At 45.9% G+C, this 27620-nt stretch overlaps 1 protein-coding gene across 1 annotated transcript; it reads left to right on the forward strand.

Annotated features, from left to right (window-relative positions):
* Window positions 1-230: 230 nt before the first annotated feature.
* NECAP1 (NECAP endocytosis associated 1) lies at window positions 231-10250 on the forward strand. Its single transcript, XM_072332254.1, has 8 exons — window positions 231-1583; window positions 3969-4069; window positions 4221-4325; window positions 4704-4785; window positions 5503-5611; window positions 5695-5881; window positions 6919-7012; window positions 8120-10250. The coding sequence occupies exons 1-8, from the start codon at window positions 1486-1488 to the stop codon at window positions 8166-8168; spliced, it is 825 nt and encodes a 274-aa protein (XP_072188355.1). The 5' UTR covers window positions 231-1485; the 3' UTR covers window positions 8169-10250.
* Window positions 10251-27620: the final 17370 nt, after the last annotated feature.

The raw sequence follows: 27620 nt of genomic DNA on the forward strand, positions 1-27620 counted from the left end.
TGTTTCTGCATTTAGAATAAGATAAGAATATTTTATTTCAAGATCTCATTATATAAGTGAAGCAATTTGTAGTTATTAGGTAGAAGTCATAGGTACAAAACTGCAGCTCCTGCCTGTCCAGCTGTCTGAAACAGAACTACTGATTTTTGGTGCTGGACAAATAAGACCTGATAATAAAGAATCCAAAGAGGAGAAGTTAAAATCATTAACAATATACCTGTATAAACTAGCAACAATGTATGTTTTAATGTATTGTTGTACACATTGCAAAAGTATACAAGTCGTGACATACCTAAGGATGTACCTGAAGAGATATCGGGAAGGACTGGAATCACCCCCCCGCCTCTTTTTTTAACAAAGGCCTCTGGGACAGAATGGAAGAAGCTTTGAAGGGAATCAACATATCAATACGATAAGAGTACCGAGACATCTTGGAAACAAAAACAGCAGGATGGAGACCGACTGGCACAAGATAGCATGTGAATTAACAAATTTCAGAATGTAATTAACAAATGCAAACCTCGGGTAAAATTGTAACCTGGACTACCCAACCAAAGGGGAAAGGGGAGGGAAAGACATATGGAAGACAAGGTATAAAAACTGCAACCTCGTGTCCAAAGGTGCGCTTCTGCTATCAGGGCGCCCGCCATTGCAACCGCGAATAAAAACTGCTTTTATCAGAGATACCGTCCTGACCAAAAATTATTGAGGATATTTCCAACATTTGTATGAAAACCCAATTCTGCTTCAGCATGACCCAAACTATGGCTTTTCAGCGGTCAGCACGGCATCATCGTCTCCTGCTTGGTGTCACGCTGGACTGAAGCCTACCTGGCGGTCCTTCCCTGCAACTAAGGCGGACGGAAGGACGGAAAGCTGCTTCCCGACCTTCCTCGCAGGCTGGGGCTTTCCCCGGCTCCCTGTGCGGGAAGCCCGTCCGCTCCTCCTGACGCTACCGTGGCCCCAGGGCAACCTCTGCTTCTGCAGCACTTCAGTCCCGGAGCCAACAGATTGCTCCTGCGGCAGTCCACAGCCCTTTACCAGCACCCACCACCGCTCCAGAGCCCTCCCCTCCTCTTCCCCTCTCGACAAGACTGCCTTCTGCGCCAGTCCGTAACGTGTGCTAATCGGAAGGCACTCGGTTTCCGCAGAGCGCCCGCAACACTCGATCAGCCCGCACCAAACATGGCCACGCCAAACTCTGCGGGAAGGGTGGGGGGAGTGACGGCACTGCCAAGACCCAAGATGGCGCCGGCTCCTATTGCATTTCAGAACCCATTCCAAGATGGCCGCCTCCTGCGGAGCGTTTTGCTGCCAGGATCCAAGATGCCTTCCCCACGCCTTCGACGTGGCCTGATTCCATTCAGGCTTCACCAGCGCCCTCCAGACGGTGTTTGACCTCATCAAAGATGGCTGTTGGAAGAGCTCCCTTTTATTAGACTCTTATCCCTCAGTCCTCACTAGAGTCTGAGGTTCGTCTCTGAGATGGCGGCGGCTGAGCTGGAGTACGAGTCTGTCCTCTGCGTGAAGCCTGATGTCAATGTGTACCGCATCCCGCCGCGAACCTCGAACCGCGGATACAGGTCAGAGGGTCCCGTGGTGCCGGGGGCCGGGCCGGGCCTAGCTGTGCACGGATTCCGTACCTCCGTGTCGCTTCAAGGGTAGCTCCGTGACTGCCCTTGCCTGGTCTGGCTCAGCCTTTGCTGCCCACTCTTTGGGCTGGGGAGAGAACGAGGAGGCATTCTTGCGGAGGGCCAGTGATCACAACGAGGTGGCAGCGTCTGTGCTGCAGGGTGCTGCTGCAGGCAGTGCCGCGGCCGGAGTGGGAGGAAAGGTGGGTGGTCAGGATGGAGCCCGGTGCTTGGTGCCCCGCTGGAAGCAGGGTGCAGTAGCCGTCTTTGCTGTTCGCCTCCTAAGCGAGATCGTGCTGCAGAATCAGGGATATCGGATTTTATAATCTGGGACAGAGAACTGGGGAAGCCATAAACAGATCTGTGGAGTAAAAAGCTACTTTCATGTGTGAGCTTGGGGTTGTACCATAATTGCTGTCCTGGTAATAGATTTGCATCCTTCCCCACCCCCTCCTCTTGTTGTCTCTGCAAAGTTGGCACAGCTAATGCAGCATGTGGCTCTGGTGTTCATATAAGCGATCAGCTGGCGTGATCCCTTCTGAGTGAATAAGCAGGGAATTGAAAAGCAGGTTCTTGTCAGTGTTAGTGCCTGCTGAGCTGCTCTCTAGTTGCAAGCAGATCAGAAGTACTTTCTGAGGTCATAGCACCTCTAGTTCTGCTGACTTCAGCTACAGATGATGTACTGAATAATACTGATAAATTTTAATTGCATCGTGTGCCTTAGCCCAGGAGCATTCCCTCCTATACTGTAGAGGAATGGGAACAGTCTAGCAAATCGTATGCAGGACATGAGAACGTGTTAGTGATTTGCTGTGCTTTTTCTAAGGGGAGTGAACTTGAGCTCTCAGTTTGAACTGTTCCCTGAAACATGAGTTAGATATAGTAGAATCATGGAATCCTTAGAGTTAGAAAGGATCTTTAAAGGTGTAGTTCAGCTCCCTTGCAATGAACAGGGCATGCACAGCTAAATCAGGTTGCCTAGGGCCTGATCTAGCCTTGCCTTGAAAGTCTGCAGGCACAGGGCATCTACCACGTCTCTAGACAGCATGTTACAGTGCTTCACCAGTCTCGCTGTAAAATACTTTTTCCTTATGTCCAGCCTAAATCTACCCTCTTTGAGCTTGAAGCCATTTCCCCTTGTGCTGTTACCACAGACCCTGCTAAAGGGTCTATCCCCTTTCCTGTAGCTCCACTTTAGACATTGAAAGGCTGCTATCAGGTCACCTCTGAGCCTTCTCCAGGCCGAACAGCCCCAGCTCTCTCAGCCTGTCCTCATAGGAGAGGTATTCCATCCCTTGGATCGTTTTTGTTGCTCTCCTCTGGACGGACTCCAGCAGGTCTTTGCCTCTCTTATACTGAGGACTCCAAGTCTGGATGCAGTATTCCAGGTGAGGCTTTCCCAGTGCAGGGTAGAGGGGGCAGGATCACCTTTCTTGACCTGTTGGCCATACTTCTTTTGATGCAGCCCAGGATACGGTTGGCTTTCTGAGCTGTGAGACTACATTGCTGGCTAATGTCCAGCTTGCCATCCACCAGTACCCCCAGGTTGTTTTGGCAGGGCTGTGCTCAATCCTATCATCCCCAGCTTTATATTGGTAGTGAGAGCTGCTTCACCTCAGGTGCAGGGTTCTCCTGGGCCAACTGCTCAGGCCTATCTGGGTCCCTCCAGATGACATTCTGCCCCTCTGGATGGGATAATCAAGTGTTGAACTTTACCTTTTGGCTCTGGCAGTATCAGGGAGGAAGCCAGGAGTCCATCATGATTCTTAAGAAAATGTATTTCTGATTGTAAACTCTTGTAGGTTGGCCAGTTTTGTGTGTTTTGTTGTTTTCTCCTTCTCTTTCCACAGCAGTCTATTTGATGGGCTAATCAAGATGGGTGCATGTATGATATTTTACCTAATATATATAACCTAGAAGCCTCTAGATTCAGAGTTACTTGATATTATTTTACAACAATGGGGTTGAATGATTGATTGGCTTTTATTTATGCTAGGTCTTCCTAGAAAGTACTCATAAACTGTTTTTAGTCCCTTTCGGATTTACTGTTTTAAGTGAGTTTTTGGGCTTCAGTCTTTTTTCTTATGCAGGCTCATAAAGGTAGAGATGAGCTGATGTTCTCTGCTTGTTGTCTGTTTCCCATTATATGGAGGAAGGACAGACCAATCTGAGTTATGTTTGTAGACTGGCAGCAGTAGAGAGGCGCTGAGATCGTGTGTGTTGTTTGAATAGTGAAGGCAGCCTCATGTGTTGAAGGTTTGGGAACAGAAGCTTTAGCTGAGCTGGTTGGGCTGAAGGGCTGAGATGCAGTCAGTGAACAGCTGCTTTTCTTTCCAGGGCATCTGACTGGAAATTGGACCATCCAGATTGGACAGGGAGACTTCGTGTCACCTCCAAAGGCAAAACTGCATATGTAAAACTAGAGGATAAGGTTTCAGGTAAGTGGAGTAATGTGGCTTGTTGAAATTGTGACAGTGGTTACTAATTATGAGCCTGTGCTCCTAAGCCTGCCCGTAGCTGTGTATGACAGTCCTGGACATGCTTTAGAAAAATGTTTGCTTTCCTCAGTACTTAATTCTTTGTTTGTAGGGGAGCTCTTTGCCCAGGCTCCCATAGACCAATATCCTGGCATTGCGGTGGAGACTGTGACAGATTCCAGCCGTTATTTTGTGATTCGGATTCAGGATGGGACTGGTGAGTTGAGTAATGTATGCTAAGTGCCAGGGGTGGAGGACACTCAACCCAATGAAGCTGTGTATATGTGTGGTGGATTGAAAGAGTGATGGGAGTAATGAAGAGGTTGGGTCAAATGCCTGAAAGGATGGGAAGGAAAGGTTGATGCAGAAGGGTTCTCTGTGTTGCAGAGTCCAGGGACTGGGGAGGAGCATTTGGTTTCTGAGAGTACCACATGGCAGGAGTGCATCCTGTAGGCTAGGAACAGTGAAATTCTGTGAGATGCTGATTTCAGCAGTAGATCAATCGGAAGGAGGTAGCACGGAGCGGTTGTTGGAGTGAATGAACACAGGCCCATTCACAGGGCATCTCCAATGACTCCTTCTGTCTCCTTGCTAGGACGAAGTGCTTTTATAGGCATTGGTTTCACAGATCGTGGTGATGCCTTTGACTTCAATGTGTCTTTGCAGGATCACTTCAAGTGAGTTATGCTTTTCTGGAATGCTATTTTTTCCTCTGGCCCCTGGAATGTGTTGGGTGGTGGTGCTCATTCACTTAGCAGAGATTTCCTTGGGAAGGTCCTGAAGCCCTACTCTAGCACCATTAGGGATGCTTGAATGTATTGCCAACTGTCACGTGAGCTGGGAGTCCTTCAGGGTCTAATCTGGAAGCCATAGGTTTGTTTGGGTTTGAAGAGACTTTTAAAACCATCTAGCTCCAACCCCCTTGCTGTAGGCAGGAACACTTCCACTAGACCAGGTTGCTTAAAGCTCTATCCAAGCTGGCCTTGAACAGCTCCAGGGAGGGAGCATCCTGGGCACCTCTCTGGGCAGCCTGTTCCAGTGTCTCACTGCACTCACAGTGAGGAATGTCTTCCTAAATCTAATCTGAAGCTACCCTTTTTTCCCATCCTGTTGCTATATGACCTTCTTTCCTACATACCCTCCTCAGCTTTCCTGCTGCCCCCTGAATCTTATTCTTAAATCCTATGACATTACAGACAGTCTCTTGGGTTTGTTGTTTTTTGAGCTTTTTGCTGTACTGCACTGGGAGTAGTGGGGTATCTGGTTTGAAAAGGCAAGATAGTTATTTGTCAGGTTGTGGAAAAGAATCGCATTTTTTTTTTTTTTTTTTTTTTTTTTTAAATCTCTGCTCCTGTTTGCCACAGTCTCTTATCTTTTTCCTGTCTTCTTTTTAGATGGGTGAAGCAGGAAACTGAGATCTCCAAGGAGACCCTGGATGCTGACACACGTCCTAAATTGGATTTAGGGTTCAAGGAAGGGCAGACCATCAAACTGAGCATTGGGGTAAGGAGCTCAGTCAACCATGTCTCTTTTTCTGGATATTCCAGTAGATAACCTTTCTCACTTGTCCTCTCATTTTTATATAGAACATGACAACAAAGAAAGGAGGAGCAGCCAAGCCTCGTGTGTCTGGATCAGGGGGCCTAAGTCTGCTGCCACCCCCACCAGGAGGCAAAACTGCAGTCCCTTCAGTCCCTCCTGCTTCTTCCACATCAATTGCCAACCATGTCACACCACCACCCATACTGAAATCCAGTAACGCGAGCAGTGCAGGTAAATGTTAGCATAGAGCAAACAACCTATCAAATTTTAGTAGGCACAAAGAGAGAGAGCAGAGGCCTGTGTCAGGGAAGTGATGTTCAAGTTCATTGTAATACCAATAGAGCAGTTAAAAAAAACACCCGTGAAACAGGAGGCACCCTGAGGTCTTTTCCCTCTTTGACCTGAGGATCTCTGTGTTTGTTTAATAATGCTAGCCCCGCAAATAGCATTGTAGCTGTTCTCCTTGCAAAAGGAGAAAACAAATGAAGTGGCCAAAGTGACCTGGACAGGTAGATATGGAATTTAAGTACTTGGATTCTTATGAACTTGTATGTGCTTTAGGGGCACTGGCAGAGCTGTATGGAGTGTTCAGAAAAGGAGTGCTCAGTTGCTTGCTTTTTGTAGGGAAATAGATAGCCCATGGTTGTTGAAAAGTGCCGGAAAAGTACTTCCTGAAAGGCTTTAAATAGGGAAGGAGGTAGCTTTTAGTATGAAGACTGGAAGGTACAAAATATAGTGAGATTGGGCTTTAACAAAGAGATTGCTGTGTATTCTGGATGCTGAATTAAATGCATGACCACAATATAGCACTGTTTCTGAATTCACAGATCCATAAAGACCTGAGTGAGAAGAAACCACAAGGTTCTGAATAGGGCTGGGCTGCAGTGTGTGATTTGTACTGATAGCAACTGTTATGATTGCTGTGCTTGTATTGAGTCTAAACCTTAGGTCTCCTTGGAGGAGATAATATGTTGTAAACCTGCCAGTTAATATGCTAGATGGAGGCCTAGTGGTTCTTGAAGACAAAATAACCCTATAGCAGGAGCTGGAGCCTCAGTGCATCTTTGACAAAAGGGGCTGCTGTTAAAACAGACTAGGCCCTTAAAAATTCTCTCTTCTTCTGAAGAGCTGGAGTTCATTCAAAGATTCTGTACTGCTGCATCCAGTAGTTTGTATAACGTGACAGTTTAAATGCCTGCAGTTTGCTTTTGTTTCTTTTTTTCTACTACCTTGACAGATTTCAGATTTTTCCTTTTCTTCTCTCTTAGGTATTCTACTAGACTTAGATGCTCCTGCATATGCATCCAAGACACCAACGTCAACTGCCACAGACATCTGGGGAGACTTCAACACTGCATCCAGGTAAACTGTGATGAAGGGGACTGTGCACAAGAAGGGTGACATTCTAATATGTGCTGAAGGAGTAGTGAGTTAACAGGCTTCCTTAGGGGTACACGTTTGATCTTCCCTTTCTTCCCTTTCTTCCCTTTCTTCCCTTTCTTCCCTTTCTTCCCTTTCTTCCCTTTCTTCCCTTTCTTCCCTTTCTTCCCTTTCTTCCCTTTCTTCCCTTTCTTCCCTTTCTTCCCTTTCTTCCCTTTCTTCCCTTCCCTTCCCTTTCTTCCCTTCCCTTCCCTTTCTTCCCTTCCCTTCCCTTTCTTCCCTTCCCTTCCCTTTCTTCCCTTCCCTTCCCTTTCTTCCCTTCCCTTCCCTTTCTTCCCTTCCCTTCCCTTTCTTCCCTTCCCTTCCCTTTCTTCCCTTCCCTTCCCTTTCTTCCCTTCCCTTCCCTTTCTTCCCTTCCCTTCCCTTTCTTCCCTTCCCTTCCCTTTCTTCCCTTCCCTTCCCTTTCTTCCCTTCCCTTCCCTTTCTTCCCTTCCCTTCCCTTTCTTCCCTTCCCTTCCCTTTCTTCCCTTCCCTTCCCTTTCTTCCCTTCCCTTCCCTTTCTTCCCTTCCCTTCCCTTTCTTCCCTTCCCTTCCCTTTCTTCCCTTCCCTTCCCTTTCTTCCCTTCCCTTCCCTTTCTTCCCTTCCCTTCCCTTTCTTCCCTTCCCTTCCCTTTCTTCCCTTCCCTTCCCTTTCTTCCCTTCCCTTCCCTTTCTTCCCTTCCCTTCCCTTTCTTCCCTTCCCTTCCCTTTCTTCCCTTCCCTTCCCTTTCTTCCCTTCCCTTCCCTTTCTTCCCTTCCCTTCCCTTTCTTCCCTTCCCTTCCCTTTCTTCCCTTCCCTTCCCTTTCTTCCCTTCCCTTCCCTTTCTTCCCTTCCCTTCCCTTTCTTCCCTTCCCTTCCCTTTCTTCCCTTCCCTTCCCTTTCTTCCCTTCCCTTCCCTTTCTTCCCTTCCCTTCCCTTTCTTCCCTTCCCTTCCCTTTCTTCCCTTCCCTTCCCTTTCTTCCCTTCCCTTCCCTTTCTTCCCTTCCCTTCCCTTTCTTCCCTTCCCTTCCCTTTCTTCCCTTCCCTTCCCTTTCTTCCCTTTCTTCCAGTGGTGTTCCTAATCAGGCTCCTCAGCAGTCCAACTGGGTCCAGTTCTGAATGGTGAAAGCAGTGGAATGGAATAAACTGAGGACCAAGAACCTAGAGGCACAAATGGAGTCACAGGGGGCACAAACCTCTCCAGTCTACAATCAAAAACAAGTCAGGACAATTTTTTTTTTTTTTTTTAAACCAGATCTTTATTTCAGTCAGAACTTGCTGTTTTTGATTCCTGCAGTGAAACCCACTCAACCTGAAGAGAATATCCTGACTCCTCACAAGGTGAGCAAAGGGAAGAGAGCCTCATCTCTTTTACTCACTTGGCTGTTGCATGGTACATCCTAGTTCTTCTCTATTTTTCCATATAAGGAAAGCAAGAATCCTAAGGAAAGTGCACACAGGAGGAGTCTGGGTAGATGTCTCTGGGTTCTTTGTTCTTGATATTTTTTGGTTACAGACTGCTTTCTGCATCCTCTTTCAATAGTGACTTGAGTTTCTGCAGTGCTGAAGGCTGTGAATTTAAACGGAAGCTGTAAGCTATCATGTTTCTCCTGAGTCTTAACACAAAATGCAACTTATGTCTGTAGTGAGGAGTGAATCTTGCCACGCATGCAATGCACTTCCTTTCACTGGTGCATTTCTTGGTAGTACTAGATGTTCCTTTGCTCCTATGGGAAGAATTGTGCAAGTCCTCAGTAGACTTGCTGCCCCTGTGATTTAGCTGCAGCTGGACACCCCATCACTAGGCTCTGTGCTTACCTTGCAGATTCACTGGAGGAATTTCTCACTTTCTTTTCTTCCTTTTTCCCCACTTCCTTCAGGAAAATAAAACCTCATTGTCAGTGAGCTGTTTAAATGGAAATAGCTTTGGAGGAAAAAAAAAAAAAAAAGCCTGGTTTTGTAATTAGGTAGTTACTTGTGCTAGATGTCAATCTAGTTATCCCCACTACTCAGCATTTCATGTTCCTGTGACACTCTACTGAGCCCTGACCTTTATTTGTCAAGTGATACTTGTAACACTGAGAAGTTAACAGCAAGTATTACATATTCAGGCCACAGTAAGGACCATGGTGGGACAGGGTGTTAATTTCTGGTGAAGAGACAGTCACTCTCCTGTTTTCAGCTCTTGTCATTTGGGCAAGAAATGTGTGGTAGGCCCAGTCTTGAACTGTGACAGCTAAGTTAACCCACCTAAGTTCCTTGTGGATTTTCTTTTTAGGAAAGTTTCTGAAGGTCCTCTGTACACTATTTCATTTTCAGCAGCTGTGGATGTGATCTGGGGTGCAAGTCTTCTGGTAAATTTGGGAAAGCCTGCCGGCAGGCTAAAACCTCCCAAGCCCCTCCATGCTAACTGCCAAGCCAGAACACTAGCCAGGATGATGGCCACAATGACTAGAATGCTAGAACTTCAGTGCTTCACTAGAAGGCTTCTTCCCATTTTCAACAACAAACCAGCTCAACATCAACACTTCTGTAACTGGGATATGCAAGTAAATAGTACCCTTTGGAATTAAGATTTCCTGGTGAGGATGTTAAAAGAGAGAGTAGTTAGTTGTTTGCACTTGTAAAGCTCTGAGGACTGTATTATCCTTTTACTACACTGAGGGCATTTTGGGGACTATGTTTCACTGAGACCATCACTCTTGGAAGTAAAACTGTTTTTGAAAATAGCTCTGCACTTGTGGTAGTGGGGACAAGACTGCTCTTAGATGTATTTTAAGCACTCATTCAGTCCTGTTAACCTGGCTCTCTTGGTGTTCCCTTGTTTTTTCCTTCCTTTCACCCTCCCCCCACCTTCCAAGTCACTTCTGCAGTCTTAGTATACTTAAGCTCCTTGCCTGCTCAGAATCTGTGGGTAGCTATAATATGCTAGCTAAGCAATGGACTCCACTGGTTGGCTTTCCCCCCTTCTCATAGCATTGACAGGTCCTGTCATTTCAACTACATATCAGTTCTCTAAACCAAGGATGTTCATAGCATCAGTTAAATCTAATTAGGAGCCTCTTCCATGTTGTCTTAGTATTCTGGAGATAATGTATGATGTATTTGAAAAAATAAAAAAGCAAAAATTAAAGTATGTATATAAAACATAAAATGTATTGGTGAAATGATAATTAAACATGTAATGTTGGGGAAAAGAGTATCACGAGTGTAAGTTGTCAGACTGTTGTTTTGGAGGTACTGTGGAGAGAAGATGTTTGTCTCCAACAACACTTGCTTACTTGTTCTTCTGCAAGCACATTACTACCTGCAAACTGGGAAAGAGCAGCTCTAGAAATGGATCAAGTTCAGCCTCTGGGCAAAGAAGCATGAGCATGGAAGAACATAACCATGATCTGTGACTCTTCCAAGTGGTGGGGGTAGGGGGGTAATTTGGGTGGGGGTAGGGGAGGTGGAGGGTGAGGAAACAATGTGGGAAATAGTCTTGACTAAAGGGATATTTATATTTCTTGATAAGAGTGTGGATAAAACTAGCAAGTGAGAGAACTTCTGATTGTCTTGCCAACTAATATTTCAGACATTAGAGACTTTACATCCTGCAGGTGTTTGTCAGAATTGATTCTTGTGGTGCTTGTGAATGGGAAGCAATCTTTGCAGAAATGGGCTGAGAAGGCAAAGACAGACTGCTCTAAAAGGAGAGCAAGCTGGGAGTTTAGTCAGCAATGTGGGCAGGGGCAGTGGCTTCTCCAAAAAAGGAAAGTCCTGTGATACCTAAACAGGAAGGTAGAGCAGGTCAGGGTTAGGATTCAGAACAGCAGGGTACACTGCCTGGCATAGTCACGGCTATACCGCGGGTGAGGTAGGGATCAAGGGTGAAAGACTTAGATACAGCTTATGGGCAAAGGAGTAGGGTGTTAGTATGGTAACTGTTGAGTCATGGCCTGAACCACTGATTGAGCACCTGGGGAAAGGACCCAGCCAGCCCTGGGAGCACAGGTGAAGGCAATTCTCTTGTATGATTGGAAGGGGTGGAGCCTGACTCCACCTCTCTTAGATGTCATTTAAGGGCCCTCTCTCCCTTGTGGAGTCTTTCCTCTGAGCCAAGATCGTCAGAGATGGCTGAGCACCTTTCCTTTCCCTTTGTAATACCATCCCAGTTTGTGTGGCCATACCCAGTATTGCCTCCTTAGTGGGTACACTGAGTAGGGAGACAAAAACCTATCACTGTGTTCTAGACTTAACAAATGCATTCTTCAGTATTCTAGTTGCTGATGAATCACAAGGCCAGTTTGCATTTACATTGGGGAGGCAGGTGGTAGACCTTTCAGGTCCTGCCACAGGGGTATGTGCATTTGCCAACATATTGCCATAACTTAGTGGCATGTGACCTGGCAAACTGGAAAAAATCTAATAATGTTAGCTGGCATCATTATATTGATGATCTCCTGTTGATATCTGACTCTCTAGAGGCAGTAGGGCAGGTGGTGGATTCACTGACTGCTTATCTGCAAGAAGGAGGATGGACTACGAATCCTCAGAAGATTCAAGTTCTGGACCTGTCCATGAAATTCCTGGGGGTAGTTTGGTCAGGAAAAAACAAAGTACTACCCAGTGCTGTAATAGGTAAAGTTCAGGCATTTCCAGTACCTACAACACCAAAGCAGCTGCAGGAGATTTTAGGTATACTGGGATACTGGTGTTCCCTTATGCTTCATTTAGCACAGCTGCTGAGGTTGTTATACAGTCTCAAGAGAAAGGGGCAATTGTGGGACTGGGGGAGAACAGAGCAGGACATTTCCCAACAGGCAAAAATGGTTGTTAAACCCAGGCATTAGGTGTATTTAACCCTACCCTCTCAGCTGAATTGGATGTTCATGCCACTCAGGGTGGGTTTGGCTGGGGCCTGTGGCAATGCCAGAATTCTGTTCGGACCCCCATTGGGTTCTGGTCTCAGATCTGGCATGGAGCAGAAGAAAGATACAGTATGATTGAAAAACAGTTATTGGCTGCCTACTCCACATTACAGGTGGTAGAGCTGACAACCCAAACAGCTGAAATCATAGTTAAGAACACTGTACCAATCTAGGGGTGGGTGAAAGATCTGACCCTCCTTCCTAAGATGGGGGTGACCCAAGCACAAATAGTGGCACGATGGCCACTGATAGTCTGTTTTCATCACTACTGAAAGAAGAGCTTCAAAAGTTCTTAGGCCCAGTGACATATCACAGTGATGTGCCGAAAGAAGCATTGGTTGTTCAACCAGAGAAGAGTTCCATTCAGGAGGGGAAATATCTCATTCCTGAAGATGCCTGGTACGTGGGTGGGTTCAGCTAGGGCAATCTGAGCAAATGGAGAGCAGTAGCATACCATCCCTCAACTGAAACATTCTGATTTGATGAGGGCAATGGTCAAAGTAGCCCATGGGCAGAACTGCAAGCCATGTGGATGGTTATAACCATGGAACTCGGTGATGGTATCCTGAGCATCTGCACAGATAGTTGGGCTGTGTACTGGGGGCTTGCTCTTTAGTTTGCACAGTGGCCCATCCAGGAATGGACTATCCATGCCTGACCAATATGGGGTAGAGAGATGTGGTTAGACATATGGAATAGGATCCTACATGTCCACCACCTTTCTGGTCACCAACCCCAGGGAAATGATGAAGCCAACATGCTGGCCTGAGTTTGATGGATTGAGAATTTGTTATCTGAGAACATTGCTCTCTGGTTACATCAGAAGATGCAGCATGCAGGACAAAAGACAATGTGGGCAGCTGCTAAATAATGGGGGTTGCCCATACAATTATCTGATATCGCCCAGGCATGCCAAGACTGTGATGCTTGGTCCTGGATAAGACCAAGATTTTTGCCTGAAACAACAGCCCATCTTGCTAGAGGACATGATCCTCTTCAGTGATGGCAGGTTGACTACATTGGGCCCCTTGCAGTGGGGGAGTGAGCGCCTTTCCCTTTGTAATACCATCCCATCTGTGATAGTCCTCTGTATCCCATCTGCTGTTATACTTCTGTATTGCCCTTCCAGTCTATTAATCTTTTCAATTGTAACAGGTGTTGCTGAGGTGTCTCCAAACTGGACATACACATGCTGGATTTCATTCCAGGCTGCCAGTTCCTCAGAAGATGTCATAAGTGCAAGGTGCTGCATCTTTGCTGGAGCAATCTCAGACATGAGCATAGACAGGGAGAACTCATTTAGAGCAGCTCTGTGGAAAAAGACACAGGGCTTCTGGTGGATAAAAACCTTGATGCAAGTCAACAGTGTATGCTTGCAACCTGGAAGGCTATTTGTATGCTGGGCTAGATCAAAAGTGTGGCCAGCAGGATTGTCACCATCTGCCCTCATGAAGCTGTATTTAGAGTACTGCACCCACATTTGGGGCCCCCAGCACCAGAAAGATGGAAGTTGTTGGAGCATGTTCAGAGGAGGGCCATGAAGATGATCAGAGGGCTAAACTACTGTGAAAACAGGATGAGGGAGCTGGGCCTCTTCAGCCTGGATTAGAGAAGGCTCTAGGAAAGCCCCATTGCAGCCTTTCAGTATCTAAAGTGAGCCTATAAACAAGAGAGACTGGCATTTTACACAGATAGTGATAAGAGAAGGGGGAGCAATTTTAAATCTCTACTGTTCTAGTTCAGGGTGGATGTTAAGAAGTTTGTTGCTTGAAGGGTGGTAAGGTACTGAAACAGATTGCCTAGAGAAGTTGTGGCTGCCCCATCCCTGGAAGCGTTCAAGGCCAGGTTGGATAGAGCTTTGGGCAGCCTGATCTAGAGGACAGCAACTCTGCCTGTGGCAGGGTGGTCTTAATTGGATGGTCATTACAGTCCCTTCACATCCTATGCATTTATGGGTCCAGGAATGTATGCTTGGGGCCCTGACATTTTTCTAGCTGTAGCATGGTCAAGATTACTCACAGCCATTTGTTTTTGCACAGCTGCATCTGCTCAGTGTTTGCCAGACAACAGAATTCTGCGTCTGTGATTTTGAAATTATCACAGAAGTCTTGTGGCCTGGGTAGACATGAGAAGTCTTACCTTAATCCAGGTGTTTAAATGCCACCAGTGCTTACTGATTTATTTGTCAGACATCTAGCATTTCTGGTGGCCTAGAAGAATGTTCATTCTTTCTTTATGTTGGGTATTGGGTAGGTGGTGCCTGCATGCACCAGGAATGGAGTCAGGGAGGTCACGAGTATCTGACAGGGGCAGTCACCTGTACCACTATATAGGGTTTGTTGCAAGGCATTAAACTTCTACTTTCGGCGTTATGCACTGTGTGTGAGTCCCGTCTGTTCCCCGTGTGCTGAGGCATGGTACTTATACACGGCAGCCTTAACTTGTTGCTGGATTGGGAGGCGACACTTTAGATCTAGTAGTGAAGTTGTTATTGTTTTTTGGTGAATACGGTGGATTTACTGGATAGGTCCTGGCAGGCAGAAAATGAAGGGTCGTGTCATGTCTTGTGGTAAAGCTTGACTAACTTTCTAGTAGTTACTTGAAGCAAAAAAAGTTAACCAGTATAAGAGGGCATTTCTTTGGATTAAGAGAAGCTTCAGGTGAGGTTTATCTATGGGAGGTGCTGGGTTGTATTCTTTCTTGTGTGGTATGGAAGCACAGATAACTGGAAAACAATTCATGAGGAAGAGACCTTTGTCTTCTCTTGGTCTCTTCATGTCCTCATGCCTTTCCTCCATGTGGTAGAGTATGCTACAGTGCAACAGCTTTACATTTAATGTAAATCCTCTCTTCCCTTCTGAGTTCACCAGGAACAGTTTTTCCCTCCCCCCGGGGCTACAGGATAGAAAAGCTGCCTGTAACTATCTAGAGAAAAGAACGGTGAGGGAACGCCTTACAGCTTAGAATTATCAGGGTTGGAAAAGGCCTCAGGATATCCAGTCTAACCATCCACCTGCCACCACTATTTTTCTGCTAAACCATATCGCTTAGTATAACCTAAATGTTTCTTGAACACCTCCTTGGGCATCTTGTTCCAATGCCTGATAACCCTTTCACAGAAGAAATTTTTCCTGATATCCACCCTGAACCTCCCATGGTTCAACTTGAGACTCTTCTCTCTATTTCTATTACCAGTTGTAATGGAGAAGAGGCTGACACCCACCCTGCCACAGTCTCCTTTCAGGTAGCTGTAGAGAGCTATAAGGTTTCCATGAGCCTCCTCCAGACTGAATAATCCCAGTTCTTTCAGCCACTCCTCAGAAGACTTGTGCTCCAGACCCTGTACCAGCTCCACTGCCTTTCTCTGGACATACTCCAAGGCCTTCAGTGGCTGGGTGGATGGGGAGAGAGCAATGGATGTAGTCTACCTTGATTTCAGCAAGGCATTTGATACTGTCTCCCACAACATCCTTATAACAAAGCTGAGGAGGTGTGGGATAGATGAGTGGACAGCAACGTAAGTTGAGAACCAGCTGACTGGCAGAGTTCAGAGGGTTGTGATCGGTAGCACAGAGTCCAGTTGTAGGCCTGTATTCTACAAGCAGAAGCTCCTGGAGCCTTCTCTTTTCCAAGCTAAAACAAGCCCAACCTTTCCTCCTAGGAGAGGTGCTCCAGCCCTCTGATCATCCTAGTGGCCCTCCTCTGGACCTGCTCCAAGAGCTACACATCTTTCCTGTACTGGGGGCTCAGGCTTGGACACAGTACTCCAGATGGGGTCTCACAAGAGCTGAGGAGGACAATCAGCTCCCTCTTCCTGCTAGCCACCCTTTTTTTAATGCAACCCAGGATATAATTGGCCTTCCAGTCTGCAAGCGCACATTGCTAGATCATGTCCAGCTTCTCATGAGCCGACAGTGTGCCTGGGTGGCCAAGAAGGCCAATGGCATCCTGGCTTGCATCAAAAACAGTGTTACTAGCAGGAATATCATAGTATCATCATAGTATCATAGTATCGTGTGAGTTGGAAGGGACCTTAGAGATCATCGAGTCCAACCCCCGAGATTTGAGCATTCTGTGTAGCAGTGCGGCACTTCTACCACTTGCGCTACAGGGGGGATTCGAACCCGGGCCTCCGGTGTTGCAAGCGGCAGTTCTTCCACCGTGCGCCACTGGAGGTAATTATCTCCCTGTACTCAGCATTGGTGCAGCTGCACCTCGAGTACTGTGTTCAGTTTTGGGCCCCTCACAGCAAGAAAGACATTGAGGCTCTGGAACATGTTCAGAGGAGGGCTACAAAGCTGGTGACAGGTCTGGAGCACAGGCCTTATGAGGAGTGGCTGAGGGAACTGGGATTATTCAGCCTGGAGAAGTCTCCTCTTGACTCAGGGGAGACCTTATTGCCCTATTTAACTTCCTGAAGGGAGGTTGTAGTGAGCTGGGCGTCGGCCTCTTCTCTCGTGTAATCAGTGATAGAACTAGAGGGAATGGTTTCAAGCTGTGGGAGGGGAGATTCAGGCTGGACATTAGGAAGTATTACTTCTCGGAAAGGGTAGTCAGGCACTGGAATGCACTGCCCAGGGATGTGGTGGAATCACCAACTATGGGGGTATTCAAGAAACATTTGGATGTTGTGTTGAGGGATATGATTTAGCAGGGAGGTATTGGTAATGGTTGGACTAGATGATCTTCTAGGTCTTTTCCAACCTTGATAATTCTCTGATTCTGTGATTCATCCACCAATTCTGCATTCTGTGATTTAAAGATCCCACTCACAGCAGTAACTATTCCTACTACAGCCACACTATGTATATTGCAAGCACAAACTTTCAAGCTGTAATAGAATTTTCTTTCTGTGTATAGACTCTTGAAGAAATGGAGATAAATCCATTAGAAGAAACAAAAGAAAACAACACACAAACACGTATACCAAACAAAATCTGTGTGATCTTTATTGATGGGCAACAAAATCTGAACCTGAAGTGATCCATCCTCTTAAAACAGCATAGAACTGCTGAGCTCTAGAAGAGTACTAACATGTTTTAACGAATCGTAGAATCACCATGGTTGGAAATGACCTCTGAGATCATCCAGTCTAACCATCCACCTACCACCAATTTTCCCACTAAACCATATTCCTTAGTACCGCATCTAAACATTTCTTGAATACCTCCACAGTGACTTAAGGTCTAAACAATATATTGGGTACTTGTTATGTTATCTGAACAATAGATTCTAAGTCTAGAGACTGTTTTAGATCACTTTCAAGGTGAGCAGCAACAGAAAGAGGTGATAGTGCCTTTTACTAGGATAAGGAGCACACTTGTAAAGGCATTCATCAAGATTTAGTTTAGAACATGATAGAGAAGGAAGTGGCTCACCCTTTCCAAAGGCTTGTGGAGTTTTGGGAAGGGCACAGTCTCCAAATAGACATGTCACTTCCTTAGCTGCTTACCCTTAAATGAAGGTGAGGAGGTGTGGACCTGGTCCACCCCTTCTGGTCACTGAGGTGTACTGCTTGCACCTGTACTCCCTTGGTTAGCCACATCTTCTCACCTGGCACTCAATCATTGGTTCAGACTGTGAACTAGCAATTCCCATACACAAGGTAATAGCTTTGTTTGTGCTAATAGTCAAGCAAATCACATTGCAGGATGTAGTAGTTACTGAAAGTTAGCTTAATTTTCCAATGCTATTATCTATAGCTGTGTGTCCATATCCAGACTTTAGCCCCTGAACATTCACTGAAGTTGCCTCTGAGCACAGGAAGATCAATCAGCAGTCTGTGACTGCAGTACTTGAGTACAGAGCTACGTTTGTCCATTTGTGACTGAGGTCAACTGTTTGCATCACTTGTGTTTGGGGCAGGCTAACAAAATAATGTGCAATAGCCTGCCTTTTCCAAGCATTATAGAATGGCAGCAGTAATGCATGACATGGTGGAGGCAACTGGCTTTCCTAGGAGACAGGATATTTAATCTTTGAAGCAGTCTGAAGAGACATTCATTGAAGGAATTAGTTGTTTGTGTCTTGAGGCCTTTTTAATTGAGCCTTGTGCTTTCAGAATGTGAATGCTGTGTTCCCTGTTTCTCCTATCCTGTCTGCAAGCATGTCTGGATTGTTAGCATGTGCCACTAGGGAATGTGTGCTCAGTTTATCCCACGACAACATGATACCACCTGGTGCAGAACCCCCTCACTGCAGGGCTTCTGGTAATCCTTGGTCTTATCCATCTTCTCCAGGGACCAGCTGGGCTCCAGGCAGTTGGGATGGGTGGAATATTGGCAAGCAGCTAAGATTTGGCTAGCAGTGAAGAAGCTCTCTCTGCAAGGAAATCATGGCTGGTATCTGTTATCAAGAATATGGTGACTCCTGGGTTGGCTGCCTGTGGTGATTTCCACTGGGCAAGGGATGCTGATGTCTGAAGGAGGCACGCCAGGGGGTGCCCCATGGCATGTGGCTAGAGATTTGGCATGTTAGACTACATGTCTGGCCCAGAGTTAGGGGCTGATGTCATTAATATCTAAAGCTGTAGTCAATACTATGCATACATCTGCAAAGTATGTTTTGAAACCACTGCTGCATACTTTTTATATAGAGAGAAGAACAGGAAAACTCCTTAAATAATGTATTCCATACAGAGTTTGTATACATAGTGAACCTGCCCTAAGTAGCCTTATCTAACATCAGAAGCAGACCTGCTTCAAGCAAGGGTAGAACAAGATACCTCTCACCTGAATGCTTTCACAGTACAGTTTTTGCACAGGGGTATGCTTATGTGGGGCCTGTGATAGACCAGCTGAGTCAGATGAGATGTCTGATACAGAGGTTTGATAGGCTGTGGGGTGTGTGAGAACTGACAGCAGTCTTTCAGCTCAGAAAGGGAACCAGACATACCTGTTGTGCAAGGGCCAGCATAGTGTGCTGGAGTTCCTTCCTGGTCTTAAAATGCTAAACACACAAAAAAATGCAATTTGGATACAGAGTCTAAAAGACATGAGCCACAGTGCTGGCAAGCCAACTTGAGTCAGCAAAGAGAACTTTGCCCTCTGCATCCGCCCCAGCCAGGAGCACCAGGGCCTGCAGGGATTCAAAATAAGAAGGGAAAGGCTTATTTCCCAAGTCCATGCTGGCTTCCATGCTGGTGGCTTGCATGTGGAGTGCTGTCTACATGTCATCCTATCAATGTGCCAATGCTGGCTTCATTGCCCTAGCATGTAATAAATAGGTGACGCAGTCGCCTGGAGGGAAAGAAAAAGTGCCTTTCCCCATCTGACTGTGTTGCTATCTGTTTCATGAGGAGGCTCTTGTACATGGCTGAACCCTAAAGCTACATTGCTGAGCGCTTAGCATTAAAAATTCTCTAGTGTCTTTCAGTGATTGGATGTCATAGAATCATAGAATGGCCTGGGTTGAAAAGGACCATAATGATCACCAAGTTTCAACTCCCCTGCCATGGGCAGTGTCACCAACCACTAGCCCAGGCTACCCAGAGCCACATCCAGCTGGTCTTGAATGTCTCCAGGGACATGGCATCCACAACCTTCTCAGGCAACCTGTTCCAGTGCTTCACCATTCTCTGTGTGAAAAACTTCCTCCTGATATCTAACCTAAACCCTGTCTCAGTTTAAAATCATTCCCCCTTGTCCTATCGCTATCCACCCTTGTAAACAGCCATTCCTCCTCCTGCTTATGTGCTCCCGTCAAGTAATGAAAGGCCACAATGAGGTCTCCCTGGAGCCTTTTCTTCACTAATCTAAACAAGCCCAGTTTCCTCAACCTTTATTCACAGAAGAGGTGCTTCAGCCCTCTGATCATATTAGTGGCCTTACTCTATGCTTGTTCCAAGAGCACCATGTCTTTCTTGTGCTGGGGGCTCCAGGCCTGCATGCAGTATTTCAGATGGGGCCTCACAAGAGCTGAGTAGAGGGGGACAATCACCTCCCTTTCCCTGCTGGCCACTCCTTTCAATGAAGCCCAGGATATAGTTGCCCTTTCAGGCTGCAAGCACACACTGCTGGCTCATGTCCAGCTTCTCATCTACCAGGACCCCCAAGTCCTTCTCTGCTAGGCTGCTCTCAAAGGGTTCTTCACCCAGACTATATAAACAACTGGGATTGCTGTGGCCTGAATGCAGCACCTTGCACTTAGCCTTTCTGAATGTCATCGGGTTCATGTGGGCCCACTTCTCCAGCCTGTCCAGGTCCCTCTGAATGGCTTCCCTTCTATCCAGTGTATCAACTGCACTGCTCAGCTTGGTGTCATCTGCAAACTTGCTGAGGGTGTACTGTCCAGCTGGAGTGGCTACACACTCAGTTCAGTTTTCTCAAGTTGTTTCCACAGGGAATTTTTGTTTCCCCATTCTGACTGGGTGTGTAAGGCAGTTGGTACCAAAGCTGCTAATGTCCACAGTCTATTCTGCAGTCCCCATTGCTGGCCTGCGGGAACATCATAGCATGCAATGCAATGGGTAAAAGAAATAGAAGCTCCAAATGGCTTGCATGGCCTTCTTGGCTGTGAGATGCTGCTAAGGTACACGGAAAGTGTCAGCACATTTATAATCTTAGCAATAAATCTTACCTTGAGGATAAACGAAGAGTAATGAGGCCATGCAATGCCAAGGCAAACGCTGAAGGGCCAGTGAGATTTGTTATAGTGCCACCTGGTGGGACAATCTAACCAATGCAACCCTTCCTCAGATCCCCCACTCTGAGAATGGTTTACTGCATTCCTCAAATGTGGATGAAGAGCGTGTGAGGATAAGGAGGAAAATGAGTTAAAATCAGAGTGGCCCTAAGTTTATAACAGGGGTATGGCTGGCCTTACCTGATTGTCCCCCTTACTTGCTTGGTGACTGTGATGGTTTTCCATTTTTCTACTTTTCTTTTTGTACTACACACCCTTCCTTTCAAAACAGGGAGATGAAGAGCATTCCATTTCACAGGTCAGAGATGTAGCCAAAGTGAATTCAAGGCTGTTGAGCTCTGTGTAATCAGCACTAACAATCATAGAATCATAGAATTACTCAGGTTGGAAAAGACCTTGAAGATCATCAAGTCCAACCGCAGCCTAACCAGTAGCCTATCTCTTAAAAAACAACCATGAAACAACGCCACAACAACAAACCTCTGCTAAATCATATCCCTGAGTACCACATCCAAACGGCTCTTAAACACATCCAGGGATGGCGATTCAACCACCTCCTTGGGGAGCCCATTCCAGTACCTAACCACCCTTTCTGTAAAGAAGTTCTTTCTAATATCCAACCTAAACTTGCCCTGGTGCAACTTGAGGCCATTTCCCCTCGTCCTGTCACATGTCGCTAGTGAGAAGAGACCTGCCCCACTCTCACTGTAAGAACCTTTCAGGTACTGGAAGACGGCAATAAGGTCTCCCCTCAGCCTCCTCTTCCTCAGTCTAAACAGCCCCAGCTTCCTTAGCCTCTCCTCATAGGGCTGATTCTCCAAGCCCTTAACGAGCCTCGTTGCCTCGTTACTCGTTGATTAAGAGCTGTTTCTGTGGGAATGTATTACATGGCAACTGCTTGTTCATGCATACACAGTGTGCTCACTCTAAGAGACTAAACTTCACAGCCTTATTTCTGAAAGAGGCCACAGTTTTGAACCAGATCTGTAGCTGTGGAAAGCAACTGCAGTATCTGGATCTGGTCTCCAGCAGCTTCTGTCTTCAAGACTTGTTCGATCCAAAAGAGAAGCAGGGTGAAGCTGCAGTTTTTCCAGTAAAGGCATAACATAAAGCTGTAAAATAACACATGCGCTTGCAATATCTGTTGGCTTCAGTTGGATAGCTTGTTAATTTATTTCCCAATGGTAAATAAATGAACTATATCCTTTCTTTTCTGAAAAGATAATCTTGGATTAACAATCTATGGAAAGAAGCATGTTGAAATTTCTTGTCTGTTTAAATGTTCGCTGGATACTGCTCTTCATGCTTTTATTCCAAAACTACCTATTCCTGTTGGATTTCAGAAGCCTGTCATCACAAGCGATGCATTTTCCTTTCCAGTACTGACTGAGTTTGAGCTTCCTCAGCTCAGATAGCTTTGAGACATACTTCAGTTCTGCTAGAAACCCTCCCTAAAACTTGGAAGGAACTGGGGTGAGTGCGCTGAGGAATGCACGAATCCTTTTGTGGAAAAATGTCACTTGCTCACATCTTTTTTTCTTTTCCTTCACTGTGACCTGCATGGTACTATAGCTGTAGTGCTTTGGAGAGCTCCCAGGCTAGAATACCACTTCAGGTGATTCCAGTATCCATTTTATCCTAATGTATTTCCTCTGTCTCAGACCTGACTGGTGATGTGCTACTACCTGCTAATGTGGACTTCCAATTCTACCTTTGTTTTATTCCTCCCACTCAGTACTGAAGTCTCCCTTTGTCACTCTCAATTCTTCATTCCTGTATGCTTGAATCTCCTTTTCTCCGAGTTCTCATAGCTTCATAACCTATTTCTAGGTCTCCTAGTGCCTCATTACTGTAGTGTGTTTTACCTTCTGCACCACAGTAATGCTTCCATTTGCAAGGAATTGTACTGACAGGAAAAGGCAAACCCAGCTGATCAACCCATGGCTCTAAGGCTGGTGTCACAGATACAATTTTGAGTTTCTTAGTCATGGTTTGCTGACACCTTAATGGGATGCACCCTTCCCAGAAGGAGGAAATAATTTTTATTTGGAGGTTGGTAAAGCTTTTAACTAGATTTGCAGGGATTAAAACACTTGCCAGTGGTAAGTTTACCACTGGCATGCCAAAATCTGAGAGACTTTATCCTAGTAAATTCATTCAGTCTGGTCCATGGGGACATCTTATTTCAGCTTTTAAGTGATGGTCAGAAAGCCTTAGAGCAGAGTGGACTACGTTAGGTAAATTCTAGTAACAAAAACTTGAATCTCTCAACCATACAGAAAAGAAGATTGGAAGTTAATGTAGTTGTGATAGTACCAATGTAACTGGTTGTCCCAGTTGCAATGGCACATGAAAATCTTAGTGAGCTGCACTGTGGACAGAGGGAAAAACACATCCTAGCACTAAAAGGGAAGAAATTTAAAAATATTTTTATATGTGGTCTGGAAGGTCATTATTTAGTAATTCTAGAAGAGAATACAAAGCCCTTGAGGACACATAAGGGGAACAAAGACAAAATGCTGCACAGAAATATTTGGAGAAGGTCCATATGTATTACTGGTGTGACAGAAGTGAGATAGGATGAACTTGAGAAAAATGCTAAGAAAGACAAAAACTGTAAGGAAGGGATATTGTATAACAAAGAAGGGCAAGATTATAAGTAGCTCAGAGGATGAAGAATGAATGGGAAACCTGAGGATTCTTTTTTGGTTCTGCATAGATTTAGAGACACTGAAGAGCTTAAGTCCAGGGGACTAGAATGGGGAGACTGTGTTTCTCTAGGACAGATAAATCAGAAGTGATAGATTTTAAAAAGGAGCTAAAGATAATAGTGAAGAAGAGTAAAAAGTCATCAGAGAATCATACAGAATCACAGAATTGTAGGGGTTGGAAGGGACCTACAGAGATCATCTACTTAAGTCAACACTCAGATCTTGAATATATCCAGAGAAGGAGACTCTGGGAAGCCTATTCCAGTGCTGTGTCACTCTGACAGTGAAGGTCTTCCTTGTATTAATATGGAACTTCCTGTGTTCCAGTTTCTGCCCATTGCCCCCTATTCTATTGTTGCTTACCACCAAAAAGAGCCTGCCCCATCAACTTGACTCCCACCCTTTAGATATTTATAAAAAGTTACAAGATCCCCTCTTAGCCTTCTCTTCTCTAGACTGAAGAGTACCAGGTCTCTCAGCCTTTCTTTGTATGGGTGGTGCTCCAGGCCCTCAATCTTCTTCATTGATCTTCCCTGGAATCTTTCTAGGAGGTCCCTGTCTTTTCTGAACTGGGGAGCCCAGTACTCCAGGGATGGCCTCACCAGGACAAAGCAGAGGGGTAGGATAAACTCCTTCAACCTGCTGGACACGTTTTTTTTTTTAATGCAGCCCCAGATTCTATTGATCTTCCAGGCCAGCAGTGCACACTGCTGGCTCATGGCTAACCTGTTGTCCACCAGGATACCCAGGTCTTTCTTTGTAAAGCTTCTCTCCAGCAAGTCAGTCCCTAACATGTACTGATGCATGTGGTTATCCCTCCCAGGTGCAAGACTCTACACTTCATCTCAAACCTCATCAGCTTCCTCTCAGTCCATCTCTCTAGTCTGTCCAAGTCTTGCTGAATAGCAGTACAGCCTTCAGGTGTGTCAGCCAATCCTCACAGCTTTGTAGCATCTGCAAACTTGCTGAGGGTAGACACTATCCACTCATCAAGGTCACTGATGAAGATGTTCAACAATATCGGACCCAGCACCAGCCCATGGGAAATACTGCTAGTTAAAGTCCTCCAATCAGTCTCTTCGTCACTGAACACAACACTGAGCTCTAACAGTCATCAAGTATTCAAGCCACCTCACTGTGCATTCATCTATCCCATGCTTACTAAGCTTCATTACAAGAATGCCATGGGAGATAGTGTCTAATACCTTTCTGAAGTCAAGGCACACAGCATTCACTGCTCTCTCTCCATCTACCCATTTAGAACTCAATGATGACAGCACAGGTTGGTCAGTCAAGATTTCCACTTGACGAATCCATGTCAGCTACTCCTGATAACCATCTTCTCTTCCAAGTGCTTGGAGATGGTATCCAGAACAGGCTGCTCTGTCACCTTTCTAGGGGCAGAGATGAGGCCGACTGACCTGTAGTTGCCTAGATAATCTTTCTTGCCCTTTCTGAAGACTGGAGTGACAAGTAGGTCCTTGAAGAGGACAGTTAGCTCTCCTGATCCAAGGAAGCAATCCTGCTTGTTGATTTGCTGGTTACAAGATTCTGACCTCCACCATCTCAAGACTGCTGCATCCTGAGCTGCCCCCAGTCTTCACATCCCCAACCAGCCCTTCCTTCTTGATAAGAACAATGTTCAGCACCATACCTCTCCTTCTCAGCTCCTCCACCACCTACATCAGAAAGTTACAGTTGCAGGAACCTCCTAGATCATGTGTATTTACCCATCCAAAAAACACCAGGATGATTGAAGTCCCCCCCCCCCCCCCCCCCATAAGAATTAGTACATGGGATTGCAGAGTTACTTCCAGCTGTTAGTAGAAGAAAGCCTCATCAGCTTCATTCTGATCAGGTGGCCTGTAGTGCACACCCCAAATGGTGTCACCTGTATTAGCTTGCACCTTAATTCCTAATTACAAGCTCTGCACTTGCTCAACATTTATCCCCACATGGAGCTTGATACATTCTTGTAGCTCTCTCTTATAAACAGCAACTCCACCAACCTGCCTCTCTGGCTGACCTATAAAAGATGTCGTCATCCATGACAGCCAGCCGCCACATGAGTTGCCCACTGTATCTTTGTGGTCACAATGAGATCATGGCCTTGCACACTGAGCTCTAGTTCTTCACGCTTATTTCCTATGCTGTGTGCATTGGTATACAGGCACATAAGGAAAGCAGAGGGTGCAGACAACCCTAGAGGGATACAAGAAGATTTCCTTCCTAGCCTGTCTCTTGTGAAGAGCTTATAGCCATCCAATGCAGCATACATACCAGTTGTGAGAGTGATCTCACCTTTTTTCAGTGATGGCAACTAAGCTGTACTTTGCCTATTGCACAATGGCTTCCAGCTCCTCCTGTCTGTTGCCCATGCTGCGTGTATTACTACAGATGCACTTCAGCTGAGATGTTGGCCTTAACCCCAGCCCAAGCATCATTGTCCCAGGCTCATCATGTGCAAGCCTTATTCTATCTCTTCCCTTTCATAACTAGTCTAAAGCCCCTGCCAGCTTCTGAGCGAGCATCCATTTCCCACTTGAGGCAGGTAGTACCTGTCTGCAGCTGTCAGGTCAGGCGCCAAGTGAACTGCCCCACCGTTGAAAATGCCAAAATTCTCGTGGCAGCACCAGCCTCTTAGCTCTGTATTTATTGGATGGGTTTTCCTCAGCTTTTCAATATTGCTTTCTACCAGCAAGGAGATAGAGAAAAACATCTGTACTCATGCTCCACCCACTAACCACTCCAGTCCTCTGAAGTTCATTTTGATAGTCCTTGGGCCTCTCTCAGTGACCTCATTGCAGCCAGCCTGAACTATCAGTAGGGATAATAATCAGAGGGGTAAACCAGAGTAGGAAGTTGTACAGTTACAACTGTACAGTTAAAAAAAATCAATGGATGAACAGAAGTTATGCACTAGAAAGAGAATTAATGACAAATGCTCACCAATGTTTAGGCTCACTGTAAAGACAGATGGTCACCAGTGTTGAGGCTCACTGTAAAACTCCACACAGGAGCAATCTCCAGAAAGAGATCCTGCCTTAGTGGTGGTCAGCCCTTAAATGAGATCTAGGAGAGGCCAAGCTCCACCCCTTCCAGGAGCACAGCTGAACTACCTTCACCTGTGCTCCCACAGCTGACTCATTGCTTGCCTCAGATGGTTAATCAGAGGCTCAGGCTGTGAACAAGTTTCCCACACAGATATCTCCTAATAATGTCCCTGACCTGGGTCCTATTGGTAGGATCTGGCCAACATATGGGACCCTCTGTTCTTCTCAGAAGGGAGCTGCCTGTGACAATCATCCTTTTTTCCTTCTTGGTGGAGGCAGCCCTAAGGTGGAGTTGACCGCCTCACCCTAGACAGCCTCCTGGGTGGATCTTCCACCACATCCTCTCTGTATGATGGCTCAGAATCACTGAGAAAAAAGTAAAAATGTAAAGAAAAACAACAACAAGAACCACTTTCTAGAACAGTTCCCTTCCATTTCTGCTTTCCAAGCCAGGGTTCAGAGATTTAGTCTTGTAAAACTTGGCTGTGTTAGGCTTAGTGCCACAGGAGAACAGAGCCCACATAAAAAAATCACACTGTAGTCTATCCCAGAATTTTGTCTGGAGGAACACTGCCAATACCAAGGAGGTTTGGGAGCTGGCAGGAGAATGGGTCACAGGGAAAGAGAATCACTTACTGGAAGGTGTTTTTAAGTTGCAATAAGTACACAAGCCCAGACAAGCAGAAAGGTAAGGAGACAGCAAAATTCACTACGGAACTCCGAATTTGATAGGCACTGATGGCAAGTAACTGAATGGGAGACACAGGAAGGTGAGTCCAGCAGGTAGCTGTGGGGCTGAATAGGGAAAAAAAGGCAGTTAATTCTACTCTCTGTGGAAGAATGGAGCCTAGTTAATATGTTACAGATCTGTGGAAAACATTGCTAAAATGTAACCTCCGCCCAGAAATTGTGTTTTGTTTCCTCGCATTCCCATCGCTGTCCTTCTCTTCCCTCTCACCCTGTGTTCCCCACCTCAGTAAACCCGGGTACTTCCACGATATCTGTGTTTTCTCAATCATGCTCTTCATCTAACCTCCTCCTCCCTCCCCCCAGCACTTCCAGACCCTCCAACAGTGCTATTTCTATCTATGTATGAACCAAAAGACTGCGCACCAAGGTTGTTTAAAACATCGAAACCCAAAATACTTTTTCACAATTTCTAATTGCAGAGTAAGCAGCTGACACACATTTCTCACCTGGGAGACGGAAATTGGCTGTGGAGTTTATCACACATTTGGTTCCATTTCTGTT

This window comes from Excalfactoria chinensis, chromosome 1, assembly GCF_039878825.1.
Source record: "Excalfactoria chinensis isolate bCotChi1 chromosome 1, bCotChi1.hap2, whole genome shotgun sequence".
Lineage (NCBI taxonomy): Eukaryota > Metazoa > Chordata > Aves > Galliformes > Phasianidae > Excalfactoria > Excalfactoria chinensis.

Excerpts from the sequence above, each read along its gene's own strand:
- NECAP1 (XM_072332254.1), top strand. The coding sequence starts at position 1,486 with ATGGCGGCGGCTGAGCTGGAGTACGAGTCTGTCCTCTGCGTGAAGCCT. Across the intron at positions 4,070-4,220 it reads ACTAGAGGATAAGGTTTCAG|GGGAGCTCTTTGCCCAGGCT; the intron begins GTAAGTGGAGTA and ends CTTTGTTTGTAG. Across the intron at positions 5,612-5,694 it reads CCATCAAACTGAGCATTGGG|AACATGACAACAAAGAAAGG; the intron begins GTAAGGAGCTCA and ends ATTTTTATATAG.